Here is a 27,552-nt window from a genome sequence, read left to right as displayed (position 1 = left end):
CGCTGGGGGCGCTTCTTGGTGGTCTTGGTCTTTGCCCTTTTGCTCGACATGGTGGTGGTTAGTTCCTAATTAGGAAAGGAAATATAAGGAGACAAAGAACAACAAAAGGTGAAATGAACGTTCCTTATATGTTTAAGCTACTTAGAGTGTGTCTAAAAATTATTCAGCAGGATAGTATCACTTGGCAAAAATATCTCTCAGTTAATAAATACCATTACTCATGGAACCAAACTACAAAGAGAACAATCAGAATCATGCTTTGAGTTCATTCATTTAGCAGTTGTGACATTTAATCAATAGTTGATCACTAACTTTAAGTTCCAAACTATAACCAACATTAATTCAAATCCTAGAGCATATCAACAAGATTGCATATCCCCATGTTGCTTTACAGCCTAATAAGAACTGATAACCAAATCTATTGGTTTAATAGCAATATAGAAACAAGACACAAAAGAATGTAGGTACCCTAGGGAAGCAGTTCCAGTTCTATACTTCACTTTTGAGGAATACTAATTCATTTTCAATAGGTGGATCCTTCTACAGCCCTAGCCTATACTAGTTATTCCATTCTAAAGTGGACAGAAAGTAGGAGGATGACTAACTGATGGAACACGTCTTCATCTCTTAATCTTTATTGCCAAATATTGTTTTCACTTCTAACTAGCACTTCTTACTGCACCCTTACTTCTGGAATCTTTGTCAAGAAAGTTATTTGTTGCCCTAGCCAGTTTGGCTCAATGGATAGAGCGTCGGCCTGAGGACTGAAGGGTCCCAGGTTCAATTCCGGTCAAGGGCATATGCCCAGGTTGTGGGCTCGATCCCCAGTTGGGGGCATGCAGGAGGCAGCCAATCAATGATTCTCTCTTATCATTGATGTTTCTCTCTCTCTCCCTCTCCCTTCCTCTCTGAAATCAAAAAAAATATATTTTAAAACAAGAAAGATATTTGTTGAAAGGCTAACTGAAAAGTATAGAAAACTCTGAAGTTAATTAATCTATAATTAAGTTTTACTGATATTTCCACAATTTCTTGCACAGAGTCAAGCTTGAAGTGACTAAGTTATCTATACAAAAATCAGAGCACAGTAGTTTTTAAAACTAATTTAGTTTTTTTTTTAAGTTTGGAAACTATCTTTTCTCTCTAATAATCTAAATTTATCCCTATAAAATTTAAGTTAAAAGCAAGAAGAATATCTCATACCTAAAATGAAAAGGCTGAGTCTTTAAAAAAAGACAAAAAAAACCAAAAAACACACTATAAAATTTTAGTTGGAGTTAAAAATCCCATCATCATCAGATAAAATGTTACCGTACCATCCTTCAGAGCTGATGTGGTGACAAGTAGTCTGCAAAACCTCTAATGAGCAAGACTAAGACACTGTATTGAGTTATATTCTTCCACGCAGGTCTAAAATAGGCACCACTGATTTCATTCTCTGACCAGGATAACAATTTTAAAGCTTACGTTCTGAAAACAACATTTAGCTATGATGTAGCAAAACACTATGCCCTTGATCTAAAAATAAGTCTGTGGGTTGCAAAGAATGAAGCACTACCTAGATCTCAGCACTGCAAAGTGACCTTAGGATACAATGCTTTGTGTGAGTTTAAAGTTATTTCTTACATTCTTTCCTTGGTTATACCACATCTTCCAGACTAAATTCAATCATGGGAATAATTAGAAAAGCTCTGCCTTAGTTTCCCCTCCCCCAAGCTAAATCTGTTCTTAGATTTCAGTAGGAAATTCCACAAAGAAAAGTCACAAATTCTAGTCCATCCAATACGGCACCCTGTAGAGAAACACTGGAATGTGTTATTGGTAAGATATACCTTACGTGACACTGAAATTATGATACATACTCTTTCCCAATTTCCAAGTTGCCTTTAATCACCCTTTAGGAGACTGTCTTTCATAATTTACCTAAACCATTCACGAAAGCATTATTTTCATGCTGTAACACCTTCTCTGGATAGTAAATTCCATTATTAACTACATAAAGCTGTAATTTCCCCCTCTATTCTGAATGTAGTTTTAAAAACTACAAGAAGTATGGAGTATATTATCCCGTCATCTCTTAAATGTTCTGAGGGACTTAGGGTAAGTGGTTGAAACCCGATGAGTGGCACATATTTACCAGTGCAAATCTGTTTATTATTTTAGGCATGCCATGTCATTGCAAACCAAAGCACATGTTTAAAAATAGTCTGTTTTGTTTGACAACATTGTCTTCCTCTAATGATGCAGGAATGTCAGTTATTATAAGACCAAAGAAACGGATGAGAATTATAAGTCAAATGGTTGACAACTGATTTTTGAATCTACAAAACCTCATATTGTATCTGGTGGAGTGGCGGGGCGGGGGGGGGGGGGGGGGGGGGGCCCTAAAAACTTTTTTAAAAAATCCTGAAATTGGGGTTATTAAAGTAATTCCACATATGTTGAGTTTCTGATGTATTTTCCTTATTAGTCTTTCTTTTAATCATGCATTCTTTAAGTTTATAAATGAGTTACAGTTTTTTTAAAATTATAAAGTTTTTTGGGTCAGCACTGACAGTGATCTTACCTAGAACTTTTCTTTACGCCCTTTCACAGGGGTCGCCTAAGACCATCCTGCATATCAGATATTGACATTACGATTCATAACAGTAGCAACATTACAGTTATGAAGTAGCAACGAAAATAATTTTATGGTTGGGTCACAACATGAGGAACTGTATTTAAAGGGCCAGAAGGTTGAGAACCTTTAATATAATCAGTTAATGGCAATAATGTGCATCAAATGTCACTAATGTTGAAAACTATTTAAGAATTAAGAAATATAAAGCAAGTGTCCTATCTTCAAGGAGCCTAAAATTTCGTTGGGGAGGCAACTATAAAGAAATAAAATGATTGGTTCAACTTATGAAATGAGTCACATAGTTTTCATTCCAGAAGTATGACTCTCAAAACAATGTGTGACAATAATGAAAAATAACTCAAAGGTGGTACATGATTATCAAATACTGTGAGTTCAGAAAAGATCTTTGTTTCTAAAAGACTCAGAGAGGGGGATAAGAAGACCCTGAAAAACCCTGTTCCACTTAGAAGCTACAAGACATTATTAAAATTAAGAGATGCAGATGTTAGTCTTAATTCTACCAAATGTTGGTAGTGTAAATTGGGCAAGTTACTACCTTTTCAAGGAGGTTATAGTCTGTTCTATGCATTTATCTCCCACCAGAAATCCTGGGCCTTTCAAGGATAGGGAGTTTAGCTTCACAGCTAGTTGTTCCAAAACAAGGAAAGTCAGTGTATTTTTTTCCTACCAAACTAAAAGTATGGGGTGGAATAAACACTGGAGGAGAGGGAGCCAAATCAGGAACTGTGCTATGATCCCAAGGAGCAAATTACGTATGATATTGTCATTATATTCCTTGCTATGACTAAGTTTTCTGTCCATTTTCACTTTCCCCAAACAATTAAGACTGTAACTGTCTTATTTTAACAAGACCTCAGAAAATGCACAATTCTCAAAGAAATTTAGAAATCTGGGGTAAAATGAAAATATTTCATATAGCAATGTAGGTATTCTTTATTTAGGATGGGAAGATTACCACGTAGGCACCTCAGAATTCCAAATTATGAGGACCCTCACTCATTCTAGAGTCTATTATTCAAGCATTTAATGGAAGATCTTTGGTGTGAAGGCATATGTGTTGTATGAAACTTAAAAACAGGGTGACTTGCAGAGCACGCTTCTTTCTATGAAATACATAAAGATTTCAGATGCATGAGCAAGTCAATAAAACAGTCAACAAAGGTCAAGGAGATTCAGTGTACAAATCTAAAGGAGCAGAATGTTTTAAATCAAGGGAGTGAGTGGAGTGTTGGTGACAATGACTTTGTCGTTTCATTTATTTTATTTATTTATTTTTGCTTGATTAGATAGAAAATCATTTAGGGTTATGACAAAAGGAGAAATACATGTAAGGAAGATGTTAGCCTAGATTAAATGGTATAAGTGAAAAATAAAAATCCTCAAAGAGGATTTCCCCACACACCAACGGCAAACCAGAAGATTTTTCAGAATCTCTCCATACTATGGTTTCATTTATAAAATGAGATTAATCCATAGTGATATTACATTAGGTTACTCTAGGTAGAATCCTAGACTCCAACACTTTTAAAGTGGTAATAATAAATGTAAGATAACCTACGACTTTTTCTACAGAATCACCACTCAAATTGACAGTATTGTGGGAGATATGATCTATTCTTTAAGGAAAAACTCCCATCTTAGAAACACTTCCTAGTATTTGGTCAGCTTCCCAAATACAGACCAAATAATTTAATCAGTGCACCTTTTTTTTCAAGCTAACTATATGTAATATTTTTGATGCCAGCAGTTTTTTAAAAGTACATTTTCAAGTTGGTGCTTCTGTTCTAACTAAACCAAGTTTTCAATTCCTGTGCACACTTCCGGTGGACGGCAGGGTTAGTTTTTTTAAGACTGCCACACCCAAAAAGTTCTCGGCACTTGACAAAGGCAATTCGTTGTCGGGGTTGACTTGCCAGTAAAGCCTCACGTTTGAAAAGAAAACGTTTTTCTGGTTAAGTTTTATCAAAAGCCTCCCAGGACATGAAACAAATAATAGCAATTTTCAGAAACACTTCCTTTAGCTTTGGATATAAAAATTTTTGTACTTGTTAAATTCTCAACCAAACACCTATTTCTGTTCCAAAGTTCCGTAAAGAACTAATTTGTGTTTTCATATGCTCAAAAGTTAACACTGGCAAAGTGACTTAGTCCGAAGTCTCCACTCCGAAGGAACACAGTGTTGCGTTTTGGAGTTCTTCCTCAAGTCGCAAGCTACCCACCCCCCTTTTGTGTGTGTGTGTATATATATATATATTATAGTTCTAATTACAGAAAAGAAAACTGAGCTGCGGAAGTTAATTTAAGTTAATTCTTCCTACCAAACGTAGCTCCGCAGCTGCGACAACAGCTGCAGCAGTGGGGCGGGGCGAGGACTCCGGGCTGGGTTTTTACGCAAATCCTCTTGAATCGGGCAAGTTTACGTTAGAAACTAAACATAGTCCCGGAGTCAAGAGCCGGGAAGCTCGGGTTTCCCGTCCGGGCGATCGCCCCAGTGCGCGGCGCCAGCGAGCTAAGCCACACGCCCCAAGCCCCGAGTTGGCAAAGGAGCCACGTTCGCGTCTGGGCCACTCTGGCCGCGGCCTTCGCTCCCGGAGCCGGGTCACCGGCTAGTGCACCTGCCCAGGTGCGCCGCTGCCCTCCCAGCCGCCCGGCGGAGACGGGCCCGCGAGGTGCGCCCCACGTGCCGGACCGCGAGCACCACTCACCCTGCACTGCCGCGAGAACCGAGCGCTTCAGTGACCCTCCTCGCTGCCCTCGCTGCCGCTATCACCACCCTTCTACACCCGGAGCCGCTAAAATACTACACTTCCGGCCTCCCCTCAGCAAACCGGAAAAAAGCCCAGTCACCATTCTTTGCCAACAGGATGGGCCTGACTTAAGGGAAAGGCGACGGGGGGCGCAGTTGCCACTGTGCTAAAAGGGCGCGATTTTGACCGAGTGCACAGGAAGGAATATAAAGCGACGACTTAGAACAGAGCAATGTGCAGTGGCTCGTCGGGTATGACGCCTGAGTTTCTGTGTTTTTTGTGCCCACTCTTATATGTATTTCTTTTCCTCCCCCTCCCCGTGAGCAGATGGTTGGGTCTGTCCTATGGGTTTGCCTCTCCACACCTACCAGGGTAGGGCCAGGGGCGGGACTTGTCAGTCCAAGTCCTTGTAAGGGAAATCGCCGCGAGGGCCGCGCGGCCCACGTGACTGGCCTTCGCCCCGCCCCCCAGCGCCCGGGTCGGCCTCCCGGTCGTGCGCCTGCGCCTAGGACGCACCTCAGAGCCTGGAACTGCGCCTGTGGGTCCCACAGCTGCGCGCTCGCGTAAGCGGGTAGGTGGCCTTCGTGCGAGCGATTTGACCTCTGTGTACCGTGTTATTTTATGAGGAGTCCCACCCCGTCCACCCGGGAGACAATTTTGTGAAGTCCCAAGGGCCCTCAGCCAAGCGGCCACTATCTCTTCGGCCCAGACGGATTTCATAAGGTCACAAGCGGCTGAAGACTTCCTTCCTCTTCAAAAACGTTTGCTATTATTTTTCCTATCAGAAGAGCCCCTCTGACAACCAGGAGAGCTGACTGCATCCGGCCTGGAAGACAGGCGACCAGCAACAAGGGTTTGCTAAATCTCGCCCCAACCTCACTGTGGTGCAGATTTGTGGCCTGTTGCAAATAGGAATAAAAAGTCGGGGCTATTTTTTTCTCAGCTCCCCTAGCCTAGGGACAGCTCTGAAAATGCATCTTGTTAGGAGAAAAGAGAAAGTGTTCCCCGATTCTATCTTTTCCCGTCCAAAGTCTGGTGTGGTGCTGGGCACCTCAGATCTCTGACCTCATCGAAGAAAAGGGTGAATGGGATGCGATGACACTCGGGTCAGCGCTAGGATCCGGTGCCTGGCCTGGCTCCTGAGCTAGAACAGCTCTGAAGCTTGGAGTTGCCCCAGGGTCCTCTCCTTAAAAGCTGCTCTCACTCGAATCACCATGCTGAAAAGAAAGGTAAAGCTGCAGAATAGTATATTCTAAATATCGAGCTACACTTTCAGGGACCTCAGAAGCATTTCATCTGTTGAGCAATCATGCAGGGTGTCCCCCCAAAATGTATACACACTTTGAATAATTATTACTTCCAATGGGTTAAATCTGAAAAGAAAGAAATAGCAGTTGAGCTATCGGCTGTTAAAGTGCGTATACATTTTTTGGGGGACACCCTGTATATTTTTTTTTGACACCCTGTATGTTTAAAGTTATCAGAGTTAAAGTCAATGAAAAGTAAATAACTGCCCCAATTCTATAGCATGACTGAAACAAAGATGATTAATTTCCTAAACTGCCTGGATAGTAAGGATCACTTGGAATACTAGTTAGAAATACAAATTATCCAACCAACTGAATAAGAATCTACTAGGGCAGGTCCAAGGCAGTCATCAATTCAACAGGGGTTCTAAGTGACTCATCACAAAAGGTGGGAGCCTAGAGCTAGATGGCTTAGGGCAGGGGTGGGCAAACTTTTTGACTCGAGGGCCACAATGGGTTCTTAAACTGGACCGGAGGGCCGGAACAAAAGCATGGATGGAGTGTTTGTGTGAACTAATATAAATTCAAAGTAAACATCATTACATAAAAGGGTATGGTCTTTTTTTTTTTTTTAGTTTTATTCATTTCAAACTGGCCGGATCCGGCCTGTGGGCCGTAGTTTGCCCATGGCTGGCTTAGGGTCTAAAGCTTAGGCAGTGACAACTCAGACTCCAAATGACTGGGCGGGAGACTCCAGTTCTTGGAGTTTGGCTTGGGCAGCAGTGAAAGGACCCTACAGCTGAGCACCCTGCAGTGCACACACAGCTCCACTGAGTGGAGGTCTGCCACCACAGAGAGCGCAAGCCTTCCACAGCTGTCCTTGAGAAAGAAAACTGTAACCCATAATAAGGAAATAGTTTCGTTTCCCCTTCAGCTCCAAACGGAGCAGGAACTTTTTTTCCTTCTGCAGTGTCAGAGAATTGCCTTGTTCGTCTTCCTTTTTCCACTCAATGAACAGGTAAACAGTGACTGCATTGCCAACGCACTGTGGTGGGTGCTATGGTTTATGGTTTTTTAATAGAACATCATTGCTACCTCTTGGATGGAGAGAGAGGGGATAGAAAGGATCACACAGGCACAGGGGCTGTCAGGAAATAATTGTGGAACAGATCATTACAGTACAATTAGGTAAGGCCTATAGAAGGAGCACACAGGAGGAAATAAACCTGTCTATAGAGACTTGTGGAAGGTGTCCCCCGGAGGACTACTGAAGAATTGATTCTAGAAGTCAGTGGGAAAGAGAGGAGAGATTCCACACAAAGGGGGTCGCATGTTTGATTGTATGAAGGTGATCAGGAGGCAAATATTTTTAAATACCCACAAATCAATACCTAAAACAAAAATTAAGGTTTAGGCTTACTTCAACAAATTCTTTAGTTTCCTCATCTGAAAAAGGGCATAGAATTAATACCCACTATATTCAACCATTGTGAGAATTGAGACAATCCATGTTATTTACTTAGTGAGAAATCTTTGGTTGTATTAAGGCACTGAAATTTGGAGTTTGTAGAGTAATTAGCCTACCCTGACTAATTAACATACCAGTGCTTTGCCTACTCTACTGGAGAAAACAGGCTGAATGGTCACACTTTACATTAGTGACCACAGACTTCAAATGGGCCCTTGATGCTCATAACATTTCTGTAGTTCTTTTTTTTAAAAAATATATTTTATTGATTTTTTTACAGAGAGGAAGAGAGAGGGACAGAGAGTTAGAAACATCGATGATGAGAGAGAAACATCGATCAGCTGCCTCCCGCACGCCCCCTACTGGGGATGTGCCCGCAACCAAGGTACATGCCCTTGACCGGAATTGAACCTGGGACCCTTGAGTCCGCAGGCCGACGCTCTATCCACTAAGCCAAACCGGTCAGGGCATTTCTGTAGTTCTTTAATGCTCCTGCTCTCTTAGATGTCAGTTTTATAATTTGTTTTCTTACACCTCCAACACTTCCCATTCTTGCTCTTGTTTCTAAGTCACTGGGAGTAAAAAATGACATGACTCCCACAAGCTCCCACCACCACATCTACCCACCAGCTAGCATCTGTCCCCATATATTATCTTCACCTGCTGGAAGTCGGTCCACCCTTGCTGCTTGACACAGTCACTGCAGGGAAGAAACATCTGCACAGCTTATGTTTCAAGGGACCTGGCATACTGTTCTTAATATGTTTGCTCCCCTTCTTAGCGTTATGTGTTCTAGCCAGGGCCACCTCCCCAAGAAAGGACTTATGAAGAACTTGGACTAAGACTGTTGGCAATAAATTTGGGACTTGTTGGGCCCACATCCCCAGGGGTCTGCCCACCAGGGAAAGCACCAAAGCCTATACCCCTGGAGATCCACCAACACAGGGCAGTCCCAGGGAAGGCAAGCAGCGAGGCTGGGAGGACATAACCTTTACTGGGTAGGATAATCTCCTTCAGTCACTTCCTTGTAGCCTATCAGTAGAGCAGTGACCTTGGAATAGCCCTTGTAATGGAACACAGAGATTAACCTAGACAAGATTAAAATCAACAGAACTAGATAGAGACAGGATTTTTGGCAAAGGTCAGATAAGAAACAAGGAACTGTAGAACGTTACCCAAAACATACCATGATGTGAGGCATACTTATAGGATCAAATGGTATAAATATAGATATAACAGAACAATAAAGGAGAACCTAGCTATGATGTTTCCTTCCTTCTTCTTCGCCGACTCCGTCCACACCTTTGGGAACCCCTGGACCTGCTGGGGCTGGACCCCAACATTCACCCTCCTCTCTTTCCATAAGATCAAGAACTCTTCTTGCTCTTATGGAAAACCAGCCCTCCATTTGCTCTCATGTCCCTCCAATGATTCTGTCCTCTCCTGCATCATCGAGTTGTGTTTTTTTTTCTCTCTCTCCATCTCTTTCCCTCCAAGTATTCCCATCAACAAGTATGCTGTAAATGTCTTATATGTGGCAAGCAGAACCAAGACTCCTCAGAGATGTCCACATCCAAATCTCCAGAACCTGTGAATATGTTTGGTTATGTGGCGAAGAGAATTAAGGTTGCTAATGAGCTGATCTTAAATAGGAAGATTATCCTGTGTTATCCCAGTGGACCTGATATAATTACAAGGGGTCTAAAAGTAGAAGAGGGAGGCAGGATAAGACAAAAGGAGGTAGAAAAGTGGAAGAATGATGAGAGTGATGCAGTGTTGCTGACTTTTTAAAGATGGAGGAAGGGGGACATGAGCAAAGAATGTGGGTTGTTATGCCCAGATTTCAGGATCCCCAAAAGCCCACCAGGGAGCCAGCCAAGTCCGATGCAAAAGCATAAGAGTCTTTATTTCAAATCCGGGTTTGGCTCCCCTACCCTCCTTACCGACTCAACGGCAAGCCAAGTGGCAGAGAGAGAGAACTCTATGTGTGGAGACGGGTTTTATAGGGGGGTTGGAGTAAGGGGAGGAGAAAGGACTGTGCTCTGCCGATTGGCCAGGAGCAAGTCGGTGTCTTATTCCTGGGTGTGGCTAGCAGAGGCTTAGACTTCCGGGAAGAAGCTTCTTGCCAAGCACGTGGCTGCCCCAAAATGGAGGACACTGGATAAGATGGAGGGCGTAGTCCTCGCCCTTTCATGGGTGACCTCTAGAAGCAGGAAAAGGCAAGAAAATTGATTTCCCCCAGAACCTCTAGAAAGGAATAGTCTTGGTTACACCTTTTTCCCCCCCAATGAGACCCAGTTTGGACTTCTAAACTATCAAATTATAAGAAATTAAGATGTGTTGTTTTAAGCCACTAAATTTATAGTAATTGGTTATCTCGGCATTAGAAAACTAATATTGACAAAAACATCAACCGTCTTCCTGATGCATGATCCTTCAGCTATTGTCCTATTTCTTGATTTCAGAGAGGAAGGGAGAGGGAGAGAGAGATAGAAACATCAACAATGAGAGAATCATTGATTGGCTGCCTCCTGCATGCACCACACTGGGGATCAAGTCCACCACCTGGGCATGTGCCCTGACCGGGAATCAACCATGCCCTTCTGGTTCATACGTTGATGCTCAACCATTGAGCCATGCCAGCCGGGCTCCTATTTTTCCCCCCCTTAGTAAGACTCCTCAAAAGAGGCACCTGTACTCACTGGCTCTATTTCTCTTTTAACCCTTTATAATAAGGCTTTTCCCCCCAACCACTCCACAAAACATGGGCTTATCAAGGACACCAATGACCTCCATGTCATTATGGCCAATTATCATTCCTCAAACAGGTTTGATAAGGTATTCACTTCCTCACCTTTGAAACACTTTCTTCTCTCTTTTCTAGGATGCTGCACTCTCCTGATTTTCCTCCTTCCTTATGGCTACTCTTCAGTTTCCTTTGCCAGTTCTTCCTAATTTCCCCAGTCCCTTGGAGTAGCTGAGGACTCAGTGCTTGGCTCTCCTTTCTGTCAACACTCCTTCCCTAGCTGATCTCATTCACTCTGAAGCTTTAAATACTCCTTAAACAGTGAGTGCTCCCAAGTATGTATCTCTGACCAAGACTTCTGCCTTATACTCCAGACTTATTTATCTAAATATTCACTTGACATATCCATGAGATCTACTAGGCCTCTAATCCTTTATATTCTAAAACGGATCTCCTAATCTTACCTCTAAAACCTTGTCTTCCTACTAGCTTCTCTATGTAGGTCAATGGCAATTCCATACTTTAAGTTGCTCAGGTCAAAAACCTTTGACTTATCTTTGTCACTTCTTTTTCTTCCATGACCCTCATCTAACCTTTCTTTTTTTAAAATATTTTTTATTGATTTTGAAAGAGGAATTTTAGGGGGATATAGGCAGGTTTAGGAAATTTTAAAAAATGAAAGAGGTCCATGGAAAAAAACACAGGGCTACAGACTGGGAGAAGTTACATTTTCATAAGACAAGGGAGAGGCAGCAGTTGCATTTCCATTAGATAAGGAAACTGGGAGTAGCAAAAGGTCTATATTTACAAAATAAAGAGGAAGAGGGAATGTGAGAACAATGAGGGAGGAGGGCTTCACACGTCCCATGTGAGGGAATAGGAGAACAATGAGCTCAGGAGTTGCTGTAGTGACCAAATCAAAGGGAATATTGACCAATCAAAGGGGATATCAGGACACAGGAACTGCTGCCTTTATAAGGCTGCAGGAATTCAGTGGGACTCTTTCCCCCTCCCTATGTGGGAGTCTGTGCTGTGAGATTCTTTCCCCTTCCCCACGTGGGTATCTGTACTTGTTCTTCAATAAATTTCCACCTTTGCTATACCATCTTCCGTCCGTGGATTCATTCTTTGATTCCGACGGACAAAGAATCTGGGGAACCATCCTGCCCAAGGGAACACCGCATGTTCCAGTCGAAAAATCCTGTATCAATTTCAGAGAGGAAGGGAGAGAGAGAGAGAGTGAGAGAGAGAGAATCAATGATGAGAGAGAATCATTGATCAGTTGCCATGTGTTCCAGTTTGCTTTCTGGAATTTGCATTTTCTTTCTGAGCTACCTCACTATCATGGTTATTCATGGTATGTGTTGGTCTCTTCTGTCTAGGCATCTATGTATATTATTGACCCTTCTCTAACAGGTTTCTCTGAAGAGGTATTTCTACTATTTTCCAGTAGGTGGCGCTGAATCACAAAATTTTTACTTCTGTGATCTACCCCAGCTAACTTCCATGGCTGCCATTAGACAGTATAGCCATGCTGTTTGCTGCTTGGAGGTGGGGTTTGTTTTGCCTTCACTGTAATGGTGACCCTGGACCTCCAAAGGGTACTCTCCCTCCCACTCCCGATGCATCCGACTGGGGATCAGTCACAGAGGGATTCTACTACAATAGCTGTCCATTTATAGGTAATGTACTCCTCAATCCAACACCAAGGGCGACAGAAGGCGAGTTTTGGGAGTCCAAGGGGTGACAGGGCTCTGTGGTCCCATATCTTTGTCTGAAACACCAATCGCCTGGCAGTGGATGCCATGGCAGAACCCCTGTGCTGTGTCCTTGCCCCAGACTATCAGCAGAATCAGCCTGCTCTTCACACCACTCCCGCTGGAGTGCCCACCAAGATTCCCTTTTGCCCATGCTTTCTTCAGTGGAGTAGACAGGTTTTTGATATGGCTTTTCAAAAATTTTTTTCTCATATTTTTATTGATTTCAGAGAGGAAGGGAGAGGGAGGGAGAGATAGAAACATCAGTGATGAGAGAGAATATTTGATCGTTGCCTTCTGCACGTCCCCATACTGGGACCGCAACCTGAGCATGTGCCCTTCACCGGAATCGAATCTGGGACCCTTCCCTCTGCAGGCTGATGCTCTATCCACCGAGCCAAACCAGCTGGATTGTCGTAGCCAGTTTTATTATCTCTTTCTCAGAGGGCTGCCAGATAATATATTTGTACTACTGGGGATGTGGGTTAGCTTGGTAACCAGCTCCTCTTCCTCAGAGACCTTAAGAACATGGGCTGTATAGTCAACCACCATAGTGGGTAGGTCAGGATAGCCAGAGATCTCAAAGATGTGCTCAGTGTAGGAGAGGTTGTCTTTGTCCAGCTTGTTGTGGCTTTCCAGGAAGCTAAACCAGGCACTGCCTGTTGTGATCTCCTCAGGCTTCTCACCTGGGAATGTCCTCCTGATTTGAGCTGTTCCAGATCATCAAGGGTGATGTTGTTGGTCAGGTCCTGGAGGAGGGCCCTGTACTTGGCCTTGACACCTCTGAGCTGAGTGCACACAGTACAGGCACTCCAGGGTTCCTGGTTCCTGAGCAGTGTCTGGAACCTCCTCCTCGGCTCCCACCACCCCAGAATTGTATCATTTTTAAGTTGCTCTGATAGCACAGAGGATTAGCAGAAGGTAAGCCCTAGGAGAAGAAGGAATCAGGATATCTGACAATAATGTCAATCACTGAAATAAGGAACATGGGAAGAAATAGTTTGGAATATAGGGTATGGTAATGGTAGGAAATGACAGTTTGAGGTAGTGGATTAGAAGACAGTATTGAAGTTTACCTAAAATAGCACAGAGAGATAAAAATATAAAAGAGCTGTCAAAAGTCATGGAGGATGTATTGAGATAACCCATTGTATATATAATAGGAAATCCAGAACAAAATAAAAAAGGGAATGGTGGAAAACAATTTTAAAAGAGATAATGACTGAGAGTTTTCCAGAATTGAAAGAATAAAAAGTCTTCATTCAGGTTGAACATGCATGTTGAATATGAAGCAGGAAAAATAAAAGTAAATCTATACCAGGTCACTTCACAGTGAAACTTATGTACATGAAGGGTTAAAGGAAAATAGTAAAAACTTCCAGAAAGAAAAGACAGATTCCCTACAATAGACCAGCAGTATGCTTTCCTTCAGCAATAGTAATACATGCTGAAGGTGGTGCAGTAATATCTTTAAAGTGCTATGAAAAGCACCACCCACTCATCACACAATGGATGTGTGGAATTGATTCACAAAATCCTTACAACTCCCTCCAGAAAATTCTGGATGCTCGTCTTTCTAAATTCTCTCAGGTCTAAAGATTGATCTCTTTGCCTCTTATCATCCTGAGGTAGATTATTATTATTTTTAAAATATATTTTTATTGATTTCAGAGAGGAAGGGAGAGGGAGAGAGAGATAGAAACATCAATGATGAGAGAATCATCGATTAGCTGCCTTCTGCACACCGCACTGGGGATCGAGCCTGCAACCTGGGTATGTGCCCTGACTGGGAATCGAACTGTGACCTCCTGGTTCATAGGTCGATGCTTAACCGCTGAGCCATGTCGGCGGGGCCTGAGGTAGATAATTAACTAAAACTCACAAAATTGATTTCAAGTGTCTTGAATTGATTTAGCATGTCCTGAATAGATCTTCTATTAATGCCCTCAGCCTTTGGGACATCTGCCAGAATTCTGAAATAACATGAACCTCATGTTTACCATCCTAATGCACTAAAAAATATTAAACCAATTTTGATTGCTCTCTATTTTTAAAAAAATATTTTTTTATTGACTTAGACAGGGAGGGAGAGGGAGAGAGAGATAGAAACATCAATGATGAGAAAGAATCACTGGCTGGCTGCCTCCTGCATGCCCCCACTGGGGATCGAGTCTGCAACCCTGGTATGTGCCCTTGACCAGAATCAAATCCAGGACCCTTCAGTCCGCAGTCTGATGCTCTATCCACTGAGCCAAACCAGCTAAGGCAGATTGCTCTCTATTTTCTAAAAAAGTTATTTTTTATTGTTGGTAGTATTACAGATGTCCCCCATCCCCCCCTTCCTGCCCCCTCCACCCAGCTCCTGCCCCACCCCAGGCCTTCACCATACTATTGTCTGTGCCCATGGGTTATGCATATATGCATATAGCTCTTTGGTTAATCTCTTCCCTACCCGCTACTCCCCTTCCTCCTGGATCTGTCAGTTTGTTCCATGCATCCATGTCTCTGGACCTATTTGTTCATTCATTGTTTCTACTCTAAAACAAAAATTGCTAGGTGGCTAAATATAATTTAGACATTTATTTTAGCTTTTAGGATACAATACTGTTAGTTAAACTCATCACTTCACACTTATAAAAATATTAATATGCTTACAGTTAGTTTAAAGAGAAAATGTATCTACTTTAAAAATTTCTTAAGAAATGAACTATAATTCTGGAAGCAAATATTTTCTTAATTTCCAGACTTGTAGCTACACACTTTTAAAAAAATTTATTTTATTGATTTTTTACAGAGAGGAAGGGAGAGGGATAGAGAGTTAGAAACATTGATGAGAGAGAATCGTCGATTCAGCTGCCTCCTGCACACTCCCTACTGGGGATGTGCCCGCAACCAAGGTACATGCCCTTGACTGGGATCGAACCTGGGACCCTTCAGTCCTCAGGCCAATGCTCTATCCATTGAGCCAAACCAGTTAGGGCGCTACACACTTTTTAAAAAGTATTTTGCATTATATGGTTTTCTTAGCAATTTGAAATTAGAGTTGATTATCATTCCATTAAATTCAGAATAATCATACATTTATAGGACACTATGATTAAATCAGAGTAATCAACGGAATGATTATACATCTATAAGGGAATTATAATTAAATCATAATAATTTATTTGTATGAGCCCAACTAAATTTTTAAAATTTTAGTTTTATTATGTAGTACTTCACAGTGTGTATTTTATTATCTGGGTAGTTATATTTTGGATAAATATGTTGTTAGAAAAGGTTGTATCAAGATGGTGCTATAGCAGAAAGATCACTTACGTCTTGCTCATACTTCTTTTGTCAAACTTGTATATTTGTTTGAAATAAACTCTTTGGCTTTCACTGGGACCCTGAGTGTCAATAAGTAAATGATATTTTAGTTTTTCCACAAGTGTGTGTGGACTTCTCTCATTCTGCATTCCTAACAGGGATAAAAGTTCAGTAAATACTTTAATGTATTGATATTTGTAGCCAGTTCATCTTGATCTAATAATTAGTAGTAATCTGTTACATAAGAAATATAACTAAAACTCTTCTTTGGAAATAGTTTTTTTCCTTCTAATTGACATTATTGGCACATGGCTCACTCTATTATCTATCTATCTATCTATCTATCTATCTATCTATCTATCTACCTACCTATCTATCTATGCATTTATAGACACACACGCACACACATACAAAGAGCTAAATGGTTAAAAGCCAATATAATATGACATATAGGAGAGCGGGCTCTGTGTAGAACAGACCTATGTTTGAACTTTCTGTCGTATTCTAGTTGTGTAACTTTAAGAATATTAATCTCTCTAAATCTCAATTTCCTAATTCATAAAAAGTTTTTATGTGTGTGTGATGATCAAATAAGACACTGTAAAGCAGTTAGCATTAAGTAGCATATAGCAAGTGGTCATTAAATATTAGCTTGTATTGTGACCATTTATATCTCTTATTTTTGTTTATTTTTCCTCTTTCCTGTTTGGGATTTGTAGCAATTTACCATGTTCTTTAGAGAAATAGCTCAATGGGAACCATTCCAATGGCTGGTGGACAAAACTTAGAAGAGCCATTGCCATTTTGTTTTGGATGTCTAGAGAACAAATGAATACTTGGGGAACATAAAGCTTGGAAAATTCTCCTGTGGATTCCAGACCGCTAAAATGCACTTATACACACCAACAAGGGGTGTATTTAGATAAAGAAATGCCAGGTTAAATTTTATCAGAACTAAGTGAAATATATTCTTTTATATACTTTAGGAAGCTCAGAAGCTGACCAGTTATAAGTGGAGACCTATACTGCAATTGAAAAACTATTTCCAAATATTTAGTTTCTAATAAACAAAGTGTCACTGGAGGGTGGATATGACAATGCATGACAAAAAGTTTATGGGCTTTGGAATTCAAATACCTCTGAATGTATTGCATTTATGTCATTCACCAGCGGTGAGCTCTTTGGCAAATGACTTGGCCTCTCACAGCCTCCGTTTTCTCAGCTATAAATTGAAACTAATGATACCTTCCTTTCAGAGTATTATGAGAAATAATGAGGTTATGTATCTAAAGTGCCTATCACGGTGTCTGCACTTGATAGGTCCTCAATAGTGTTAACTGTGGTTATCAAGAAAGTACTTATAAAGTAGACTACAATATAATAGCGCTATCAGAACATAAGCTGCTCAATACAATGAGCTTTAAGGTTATTGCTATCAGTCATAGTTATTGACATTTACTTAGTCTTTATTCTATGGCAATCCTGGGTTGTGTGTTCTCTGCATTATCACATTTAATCTCCACAGCAGTCCCACCATTTGGATGTTGTCATCCCCATTTTAGAGAGCAGGAAAATGAAGCTTAGGGAGAAGAAATGAAATGCTTGAGGTTATGTGGCTATTAACTGCAAAAAATGGCCTGGAGTCTAGGTTGAGTCTGAATCAAAAGTGCAGCCTCTAACTACCAGGTTTTACCACCTCTTACTTAGTTATACAGTCTGAAAAAAACAAAAAAAAAGAGAATCTCTTGTTAGATAGAATGACCCTACTCAACCTTTAGCAAAGATAAAACATGTTACTTCTTTTTTTTTTTTTAAATTTTTTTTTTATTGATTTTTTACAGAGAGGAAGGGAGAGAGATAGTTAGAAACATCGATGAGAGAGAAACATCGATCAGCTGCCTCCTGCACACTCCCCAGTGGGGATGCGCCCGCAACCAAGGTACATGCCCTTGACCGGAATCGAACCTGGGACCCTTCAGTCCGCAGGCTGACGCTCTATCCACTGAGCCAAACCGGTTTCGGCAAACATGTTACTTCTCAAAGGCTTTAGTTAATGAATAGGAAATCAAACATTCAAACTTTAAGCTCTGACTTTGTAAATTTTCCTGAAATGAAAAAAAAAACCAATGGCTGTATCATCAGGTCACAATTGCCATCACGTGTAATCCATTTCTTACTTGTTTTGCCTCTGGTTAGCCTCAAGTTCTTTTCCACCTGTATCTTTTAAGTGTACTCTACATGCGTTATGAACAGCACACCCAGAAATGTATCTTGGCATTAAAATTCCATGAGGTCCATGTTGGGAATCAGATTACTACCCTTATTTTTAGCTCTCAACATTGTACTCTTTCCATTGCACTTTTAAATATCCAGTGATAAAGTGATATTGAAAATAGCTCTTCTAGCCAAATAAACATCCTCACTTTGGTTTAATCAAGCCAGACCCATTGAGTGGCATTAATGTAATTACATTAGTGAGGCAGCCACCAGCCTGTGCCTTTCTTTTCCTCTCAGTTTAGGACTACCCTCATTGGCTGCTATATTTATCTGCCTTCTTGGCCATAAAAGGCTGGCTGTGTGGCTCTGACATTCTACTGCCTGACCACATGCATTATTTTTGAACTGGCCCCCAGGGTCCTGTCTTCAGCCCTGCCTCTTAACTTTTTCTGGGATTCAAACTACGTGGGTTTTTCATCTCTCATCCAGTCCTACAACCACGTTGGAACGTTTTTACCACCATCACTCTTTTGGAAACTGGTAAGTGTGACATTGAGACAGAAAAATGCACTAGATATTTTGTGCTTAACAGTACTATGGTGTGTGTGGTTTCTTACTATCTTCTGAGCTCAGCAGTTTTCTCAAAGAGATGTCAGAATAGCAGAGAAATAGGAAAGTGGAGCCCCTGGGAAGGAAGACAAGAGCAACCGAGTGCCAGTTTTTGCTGGCACAGCTATTCTCTCAGCTCATTGTATTATTTTTAAATCAGGCTACCATTCCTGGAAATAATGGCCATCTCAGATGGAACTGTAAGCGTGAGTTAGGTACTCTTTACAACTTACAATTCAGTGGTTTGGTTGAAATATGGAATGGAGATGCGGTGACAGGAAATCATGTACTTTCTATCCTCCGTATACCCACAATACTCCCTGATTACAAATCAGACCTAAAGGAGGTAAATTAACTCTGAAGTCACCAGTTTTCAATTCAGTGATTTTGCTATGACAGTGCCATGTAGGTAAATGTAAGAGTGCATTATTATGATATTCCTGACCTGAAAATGGTCAGACAGTATTTCAGAGGCAACATAGATCCCCACATAATGACCCTGAAGTTAACACTTTCTGTGAATAATTTTTATCAGCTTTTGGCCTCTAATGCCTGTAACAAAAGTATCATATCAGGATTTCAACTATGGGGTTAGCATTTCTTCCTAAATTCCCAAATTATTTTCCAGCAGAAAACACAGGTCTTAGAGGAACAGAAGACAAACAAACCGTCTTTCCTCCCCACATACCCACATACTCTAGATGTCTTGTGTTGGGGATAATCCTCGCTTACTGAGGAAGAGACAGTAGTTGTACAGAGGTCAGAGCTGTGACAATCAGCTCTGCTGACTTAAAGCCAAACCCTGTATACTTGTAATTCGTTATCTATGTGCTTGGAATATTAGGTCTTATTAAAAATAAATATATTGGGGGAAAATAGAAATCGAGTGGAAAGTGTAATTGGGGCAAGATATTTAAAAATTTTATTTTGTGAAAATAACAGCATTTCAAGTCATCTGAGTTGTGAATTTAGCTTATAAAATAAAACATAGGAAGGTCATTATTTATTTGAATCTTATTCTAATAACATTTGCCATGTTGCAGTGCAGTATGTATATTACAGAAATATCTAATATCTTTATAACTTCCAAACATGATATGCTTTTATATGAATATATTCTAACCCTTTTGTTTTATCAAAATTTATGTAATAATTATTCATTACAAATGATAATTATGTATATTTTAGAACAGAAAACAGCAATCTATTTAAGAGTTGAAGCAAAGTTGCTTGCTAGTCGCTATTCCTTTCCTCTTGGGAAATGCGATATAGACTGATATCTTTCATGAGCCCTAAGATAAATATTTCTGGAGTGAAGTTTACTGGATTTTCTTCTCTAGGGGATACATACTGACTTTTTAAATAGTTTAAAGAAAAAGTAGATTTAAACTTTGACAAACAATATGGCAAATTTTGAAGGATTCACTCCTCATTTAGAACTTAAAGAAAAAGTTTTGGAAAAAATGACTATTTTACTTGCATAAATTTAAAAATAACATTTCAGAACACAGGAAAAGCATTAAAATTGGAATGGGGACTCCATAGAACTGTTACTACATCCAGGGTTGTCAGTGTGGCTGTTAGGCTTCTGTCAGTGGACAGATTATTCAAGAAAACTAATGAAATCTCCCCACTCTGCTAAGCAAACATATTTAACTTTCAGTAGAACTGCTAGCTCAAGTTCACAATGCGAATTGCTACACTGATGACTGACTTCTTTATGTTAGAGAATTAGAAACCTTTATATTCTTAATGGAGCAAATTTCTATGGTTTGACACTATACCTTTTCTAAGTATTTGTGAGAGCTCATTATACAATATAAGCACACTCCAGGGTTCAGTCTTTGGACTTCCTTTTCCATATACAATCTCTCTTTCTTTCTCTCTCTCTCTCTCTCTCTCTCTCTCTCTCTCTCTCTCTCTCTCTCTCTCTCGATTTAAATATCATGTGTAAGCTGGTGAGTCCCAATTGTTGGTCTTCGTCCTGGACCTTTATCCTGTACTCCAAAGTCACATGCCCAACTTTCCATTTTACATCTCCACTTGGATGTCTAGCAGGTATCTCAAATGTACAACGTCTTAAATCAATCTTCTAATTTTCAATCCAAACTGCTACTTTCTTACACTCATGCCCATCTCAGTTAATAGCAACTTCAATCTTGCAATTATGCAAAAACCTTGGAGTCATTTCTTACTCTTTTTCTTTCACATCCCAAACCAGTACTTTCAACAAATACTACTGGTTCTACCTTCAAAACATGTGGGGAGTTTGATTGATCACTTCTCACACTTCCATTGCTGCCACTATCATCTCTAGCCTGGACTATTGCAATGACCTTCATATTAATTTGCTAGGACTCCCATTACAAAGTACCATAGTCTGGGTGACTTAAACAACAGAGATTTATCTTCTCACAATTCTGGAGGCTAGAAATCTGAGATCAAGGTGTTGGCAGACTTGGTTTTTCTGAGAAGGTCACGTTGGATTTCCACTCAGGGCACATGCTGTAGTTGCAGGCTCGACCGCCAGTAGGGGGCGTGCAGGAGGCAGCTGACCATGATTCTCTCTCAAAGTTAATGTTTATCTCCCTCTCTCTGAAATCATAAAAATATTAAAAAAAAAAAAAAAAAAAGCTCTGAGGAAAGGCACAATAGCCAGGAAAGGGAAACTTTGTAAAAACCTAATATATATATGAAAGGAAGGAGGCAAGGAGGAAAAGAGAGAAAGGGAGGGGAAGAGAGGAAGAAAGAAGAAAGGAAAAAGAAAGTTGCACAAGACAGCTGGGCATGAAGTTGGAAGTTCATTGAGTAGCCAATTAAGCTGTATTTCACATCATTTTCCATTTACTCTTGGGAAAAGATAAGAGTATTAATGTTTACACATTGGTTTTGATTACTTCTTCTATAGGATTTGTTCCTTAATAATTTACTCAAAAAAATGGTTGCTTTCTTATAGGTTGCCTGGTTCCCTGGGGGCACATGATGTCTCTGCCGTTTTATCAGAAATTGCATGAGCACTATGATCGCAGCTACCGTAACAAGGACCTTCGCACCACCATGAGCCAGTACCATGAGCAGGAGAAGAAAAGTTCTGCCATCTACACACACGGCTCAACGGCCTACAGCAGCCGCTCATTGGCCGCGCACCGCCAGGAATCCCAGGCCTTTAGCCAGGCGTCCTCGTCATCAGCCTCCTACCTGCAGCAGGCGTCCCAGGCCACCACCGAGTCCTCCCTGGCATCTGCAGTCAGTCGGAAGGCGGCCTCAGCCTACGATTATGGCTACTCCCACGGGTATGTCAAAAGCAGCCTTCCAACCTTAGGGCAAAGGCTCATTCTTCAAATACCCCTCCCACATCACGTTTTCTTTTCTTCTTAAATCTGGCACCTCTGCACTTAAACCAGATGTGGAGCAAGTGTGTGTATTTGGGGGAACTGGGACCTCCTATTTCCCTTCATCCCATCTCTTTGAGTTTCTCAAAGTGCTTCACAATCACCCTGAGGGTCCTTGCTTGATTTTTAGAAGCAGATACGGTTTGCCACAGGTTGCATTCGTAGCAGAGAGCCAGAAAATATCAACACTCACAACTGGTTTCCTGGCTTTCAGAATGTTTCTACTTAGATGAGAAGGCAGTAGAGAATTTAAAATTCACAGGTCACAGGAATCCACAGCACCATGAAGATGGGTTCTAATTTTCAGTATCTGAAAGTCCGTGTTAAAATTCAGCCCTGTTATTCAGGCAGCAGACATTTTCTCCAGAAGGAGCATTTTATTAAAACATGCCCCACCTCACTCACTCAGCCTAAGAATACCAGGAACAAACCTGGAGTCCCACAAAATTAGATTTATCGACCCATTTCAAAGAAAGAGTTAGTATAGAATTCTAGAAAGAGTGGAATTTAGATGCAAGTCTGGTCTGCAAAGGGAACCCAGGATGCTGTTTTTTGGAAACAGTGAAGTTGAGGGAAGCATGGACTGTCCTATTAAACCCTTTATGTGGAATCAGCTCTGGGGCTGGGGATCAAGCTGCTTTTCTGTGTCAGCAGCTCCTGAGGTCTTCCAGGCAAGAGTGCGATGTCACATTCTTACTGATAAAATTTCAAACAGCAAACTGATAGTCTTTTTAAAAAAAATATATTTTATTGATATTTTACAGAGAGGAAGGGAGAGGGATAGAGAGTTAGAAACATCCATGAGAGAGAAACATCGATCATCTGCCTCCTGCACACCCCCTACTGGGGATGTGCCCACAACCAAGGTACATGCCCTTGACCGGAATTGAACCTGGGACTCTTCAGTCCACAGGCTGACGCTCTAGCCACTGAGCCAAACTGGTCAGGGCCAACCTGATAGTCTTTATATTAGAGATGAAAGTTTCAGTGGTCACTCAAAGAAGGAAGTTGCCATGACACTTTCTAGCAGTAGTGTTCCTTGGGAGAAATGTTTCCTGTGACTTTGCTGTTGGCTTCTCTGTCTGTTGTTCCAGCCTGCTGAGTAGATATTTACTTTCTCAATCCAAGCTAATTTTAATTTGTTCAATACCCAGAATGAAATGTTTCAGGGGATTAAAGCCCCCTGGCAAGATGCATGTGATTTTATTAAAAAATCAATCTATTGTCCTCACAAAGAATTGCTGAATTTCAACACTGGGCTATGTGGTAAATAATGACCTGCTGCCTCAAATTCTATCCAAACCATCTGACATAGGTTGCATTTTTGTTCTAAACATAATGAAAATTTAAGCCTTACAAAATTTGAGCCCACAAAATATCTGTTAGGACACCTGGAAAAGGCTTGTATTTCTGGGAATTAAAATAGTTATTGAGGAAATAACACAGTGGTTTGTATGAACAGAAGTGAAGAAGGTTTCTGAAGGCAGAAATTCCTGATTTCCTATTGGGATTAAGGAGCACCTGATGTAGGGCTGTCATTTCATGGGCACTGACAGTGACCTCCTGGGAGCTTCTGCTATGTTCAGTAACAGAGCCAGAGTCCAGTGGGGTTTACCTGGAATGTATGATGTCAACATTCTTAAATTCCATTTAAAATGGAACAGGCTCATTTTGCAATCTCACTTTCATGAGTCATATTCTGCCATAGGATATTCATTAGGATCTCAAATTGGCTGCAAATGTGGAAATATTGTCACTGAGAGCAATTCATTTCTTTTAGCACTTGCTTCAAATGAACTGCCTTGCAAAGGAAAGTTGGGAGGAATTAACACCATCTGTATGAGATAGCATCATTTTGCTCTCCTGAACAATATTCCATAGATATGTTTAATAACCTCATTTAGGAAAGCAGCTGTCTTATAAAAGAGGAGGGTTGTATTTTAAATATCCATTTTCCTGGACTATCTGTGCTGAGTCTATAGAAGATGGGTATTTTCATTATCATACCACTATTAATGTAACTCCTTGTGTACTTACTGATGCTTGTAGAATCTATAGAATTTATGAATTTGTATTTTTGTGTTCTTTACTTCTTTAACTCTATTGCTAAATTTTATGTTAAAATTATTTTAACTTTACACAAATACTTTTAACCACATATGCAGTATTTATATTTATTCATAATCTGATCTATTACACCAAACATTAGTAATTAAACTTTTGAGAATTTTTATATTTTATTTAGAAAACATTTGCTCTATGTAATCATTGGAAGACTTAGTCATTTTAGCTATAAAGAGTCTCACATAATAAACTTTCTATAGGAAACAGCACTGTAGTTATTTTTCTATAGTCAACCTCATATCTTGTTCCTTCCTGCTATGTATGTATTTATGTAGGTAGGTATTTATTAATGGCTTTCTATATTTGAATAACTCAAACTTCTTGGTAAAAACATGTTGACCTAGAAATGAGAGGGAAGAAAATGCCAATATTTTTCCTTTCTATAATGCAATGTAAACGAAAAGAAAGCCAACCTAATTCTGGGAGTATTTTAGTCTTTCTTTTTTTAGACCTAGAGCTAATAGGTGCAGATAATATTCCTTGAACATTTCAAAATCTTCATAATTCCTATAGGTCCTATTTAACCTTTTCAAAGTGGAGCAACTTTTTTCTGCTAAATGAAATATCTCTCTTTAGATTGTGGTCAATGTTGTTTATTAAAACCCCTAGGATTGGAACTGCAATTCTGTGGAGTATATGTACGTACTAGGTGTGATCTAATTTTAGCCTCTGCTTTGTACTGATATGTCTAGTGTTAAAGGGAAACTACAGAGATTTATACTGTGCTCAGGAGTTGGCTGACCTCAGTTTTAAGAACAATGGCTCATCCAGAGTCAATGTGGTTATAGCACAGATCAGTTACCAATTGCATTCCGAGCCAAGGGTTATAAAATAAATTCTGGAGGCTTATTCTAAATGCCTTTATTATTAGTCACAGTGACAAAAGAAAGTATTTCAGGAAAACAAAATGATACAAATTACTGTTTTATGCTAGCAGTTCACAAATACTATCAGGGACTAAAAGAGAAATGGTACTCATGGCCACTTTATAACCATTAGGCAAAGGTTCTTAAACTCTGTCCATAAATAGGTTTCAACCGAGTCTTGGATGATCTGAAATTATGTGCAAAATTAGGCACAAATGAGAATTTTTTGTTGTTGAAGCTTTTATCAGATTCTCGGAGAACTTTGTGACTCAACAATGGTGAGAACCACTGCACTAGAAAGTCAACACATGTACCAGACAGCCCAGTGCATGGCCTGAGGATCCCTTTCCTAATGCCAACAGTATTAGGAGTTGAGATGAAATAAGGCAGATGTCTACAGATAATATGGCATTATGGAAAATAAGTTACCTTCTTTTCTTTTGAGTAAGCTGGATCACACATTAAGGTGGAAATAATAGCCCTGGACGGAGTTGCTAAGTGGTTAGAGCATTGGCCCGTGCACTGACAGATCGAGGGTTCAGATTCCTGGTCAAGGGCACGTACCTGGGTTGCCAGTTCCATCCCTGGCTCTGGTCAGGTTGTGTGCAAGAGGCAACCAATCAATGTATCTCTCTTGCATCAATGTTTTTTTTCTCTCTCTCTCCCTCCCTCCCTTCCACTCTCTCTAAAAATCAATGGAAAAAGTATCATCAGGTGAAGATAAAAAAATACGGAAATAAAAAATATTTTGTTATTCTTGATAAGTAGGAATGAATAACTTAAAAAAAACAACAGTAACAACATAGCACATAGTTCTTGGATGATAGAAGGATTTGGGGATGTCTCAACCCTCTCTGGTAATGGTAGATATTTAATTGTCTGATTCTAAACAAATTAAAATTCAGTCCCCATAATGTAATTAACATAGCATCCTTTGTACCACTATATCTTTATATTAGCCCTGAGAAGTAGAAATTCTTATCCTTACTTTACAAAAGAGAAAATTGGAGGCCAAAAAGATCAAATAACCTTCCTTACACGAAGAAGGGATGGAATAGCAATTTGACCCCCTCTACGAACGTTCCCCACCCCTTTCCATGGGAACACAAGCCAGTTAATGGTCAACAACCCCCCTTGACCACACTGCCACCAGTTTTTTCTTGAAGCATCAATATATAGGTTTGTGTTATGCTTCTTTATTTGCCCTTCTCCTGGAGAAGCCATTAAACACCAAAATAACCAAGATTTAGAGCAGGGAACAATAGATGGAAAGGCACAAATTCTAAGACAAAAAATCCAAGGGCATTTATTAATGGAACCTTACAGATTCCTTAACTTGTCACTTAGAATCAGACATAGAGACTCACAAGGGACTCTGGTAGGTACCAGTTCAGGGATGAGAAAGTTGAGGCCTCAGTAACTTGTCCAGGGAACTGCCTAACTTTAAATTGTGCCCCTTATCTATACGCATGTCCTGCTAATCAGCTCCCCTCTGTTATTGCCCTGATAATAATCTCTTTTGGAATTACTAGAGTTTGCAAAGAACATGCTAATGCTCAAACTAATTCTAATTCAGACACAAGATACCAGTGCTAAAAATAGAGACCACTAAACACAGAAACCCCCACTTTTTATTGGTGGATCTGATTATGGTAAGGTCTGAGGGGAGCCTGAAAACTTGCTTCATCTCCCACTGCAATAGAGTTTCAAAGGATGTTACTAAAGAAATCCACTGCCTTGTGGACATTTTTGTGTCTTGATTTCAACGATTGGTATCAGTTTAGTGTCCATTTTCTACATACCCATTTCTAGATGTTATATTGGGAAGTACATAATCTTTGGGGTCAAACAGGCCCATGTATATAGTAGTTCTCCCTTATCAGCGGTTTTGCTTTCCACAGTTTCAGTTACCCACAGTCAACCTCCATCCAAAAATATTAAATAGAAAATTCCAGAAATAAACAATTCATAAGTTTTATTTTTTTCTTTCTCTTTTAAAAAAATCTTTATTGTTGAGATTATTACAGATGTCCCTCTTTTTTACCCCCATTGCCCCCCCTCAACCCAGTTCCTGCCCCGCCCCAGGCCTTCACCACCCTATTGTCTGTGTCCATAGGTAATGAATATCAGATCTTTGTTTAATCTCTTCCTGTCCCCCCCACCCCCTTCCTTCTGAGAATCATCAGTCTGTTCCATTTCCATGCCTCTGATTCTATTTTATTCACCAGTTTATTCTGTTCATTAGATTTCTTATTTGTTTATTTTGATTTTTAGATTCAATTGTTGATAGATATGTATTTGTTGCCATTTTGTTGTTCATATTTATCTTTTCCTTTTTCTTCTTTTTTTTTTTTTTTAGAAAACATACATTGTTTTTATTTTATTTTATTTTTTTATTGGTGACTATTGTCTTGCCTACTTTTTTTTTT

General features: G+C 40.2%; 2 protein-coding genes and 1 pseudogene across 5 annotated transcripts in view; 1 reads left to right on the top strand and 2 right to left on the bottom strand.

Moving 5' to 3' along the window:
* The window catches only part of LOC102442553 (myosin regulatory light chain 12B), a 30,920-nt gene extending 25,428 nt beyond the window's left edge, over positions 1 to 5,492 (bottom strand). Inside the window, exons 1-2 of one of the 4 annotated variants that reach the window (XM_023754225.1) lie at positions 5,347 to 5,492; positions 6 to 65 (exon numbers count right to left, since the gene is read on the bottom strand). In XM_023754225.1, the coding sequence (XP_023609993.1) occupies positions 6 to 50 (45 nt within the window). In that variant the 5' untranslated portion in view covers positions 51 to 65; positions 5,347 to 5,492. Of the gene's footprint in view, positions 1 to 5; positions 66 to 1,316; positions 1,455 to 5,346 lie in introns of those variants that run through there. The other 3 variants (XM_023754226.1, XM_023754222.1, XM_023754223.1) reach the window with 3 other exon arrangements.
* A 7,499-nt stretch (positions 5,493 to 12,991) lies between these two features.
* Positions 12,992 to 15,107, bottom strand: LOC102434805 (annotated as a pseudogene).
* A 3,423-nt stretch (positions 15,108 to 18,530) lies between these two features.
* Positions 18,531 to 27,552, top strand: part of MYOM1 (myomesin 1) — a 110,706-nt gene continuing 101,684 nt past the window's right edge. Inside the window, exons 1-2 of the mRNA XM_006089258.3 lie at positions 18,531 to 18,672; positions 21,698 to 22,034. Of these exons, the coding sequence (XP_006089320.1) occupies positions 21,721 to 22,034 (314 nt within the window). The 5' untranslated portion in view covers positions 18,531 to 18,672; positions 21,698 to 21,720. The remainder of the gene's footprint in view (positions 18,673 to 21,697; positions 22,035 to 27,552) is intronic.

Source organism: Myotis lucifugus, unplaced genomic scaffold (assembly GCF_000147115.1).
Source record: "Myotis lucifugus unplaced genomic scaffold, Myoluc2.0 scaffold_58, whole genome shotgun sequence".
In the NCBI taxonomy this organism is placed as follows: Eukaryota; Metazoa; Chordata; class Mammalia; order Chiroptera; family Vespertilionidae; genus Myotis; species Myotis lucifugus.
Note: the sequence above shows the minus strand (reverse complement) of the source record. Positions and strands in the feature narration are given on the sequence as shown.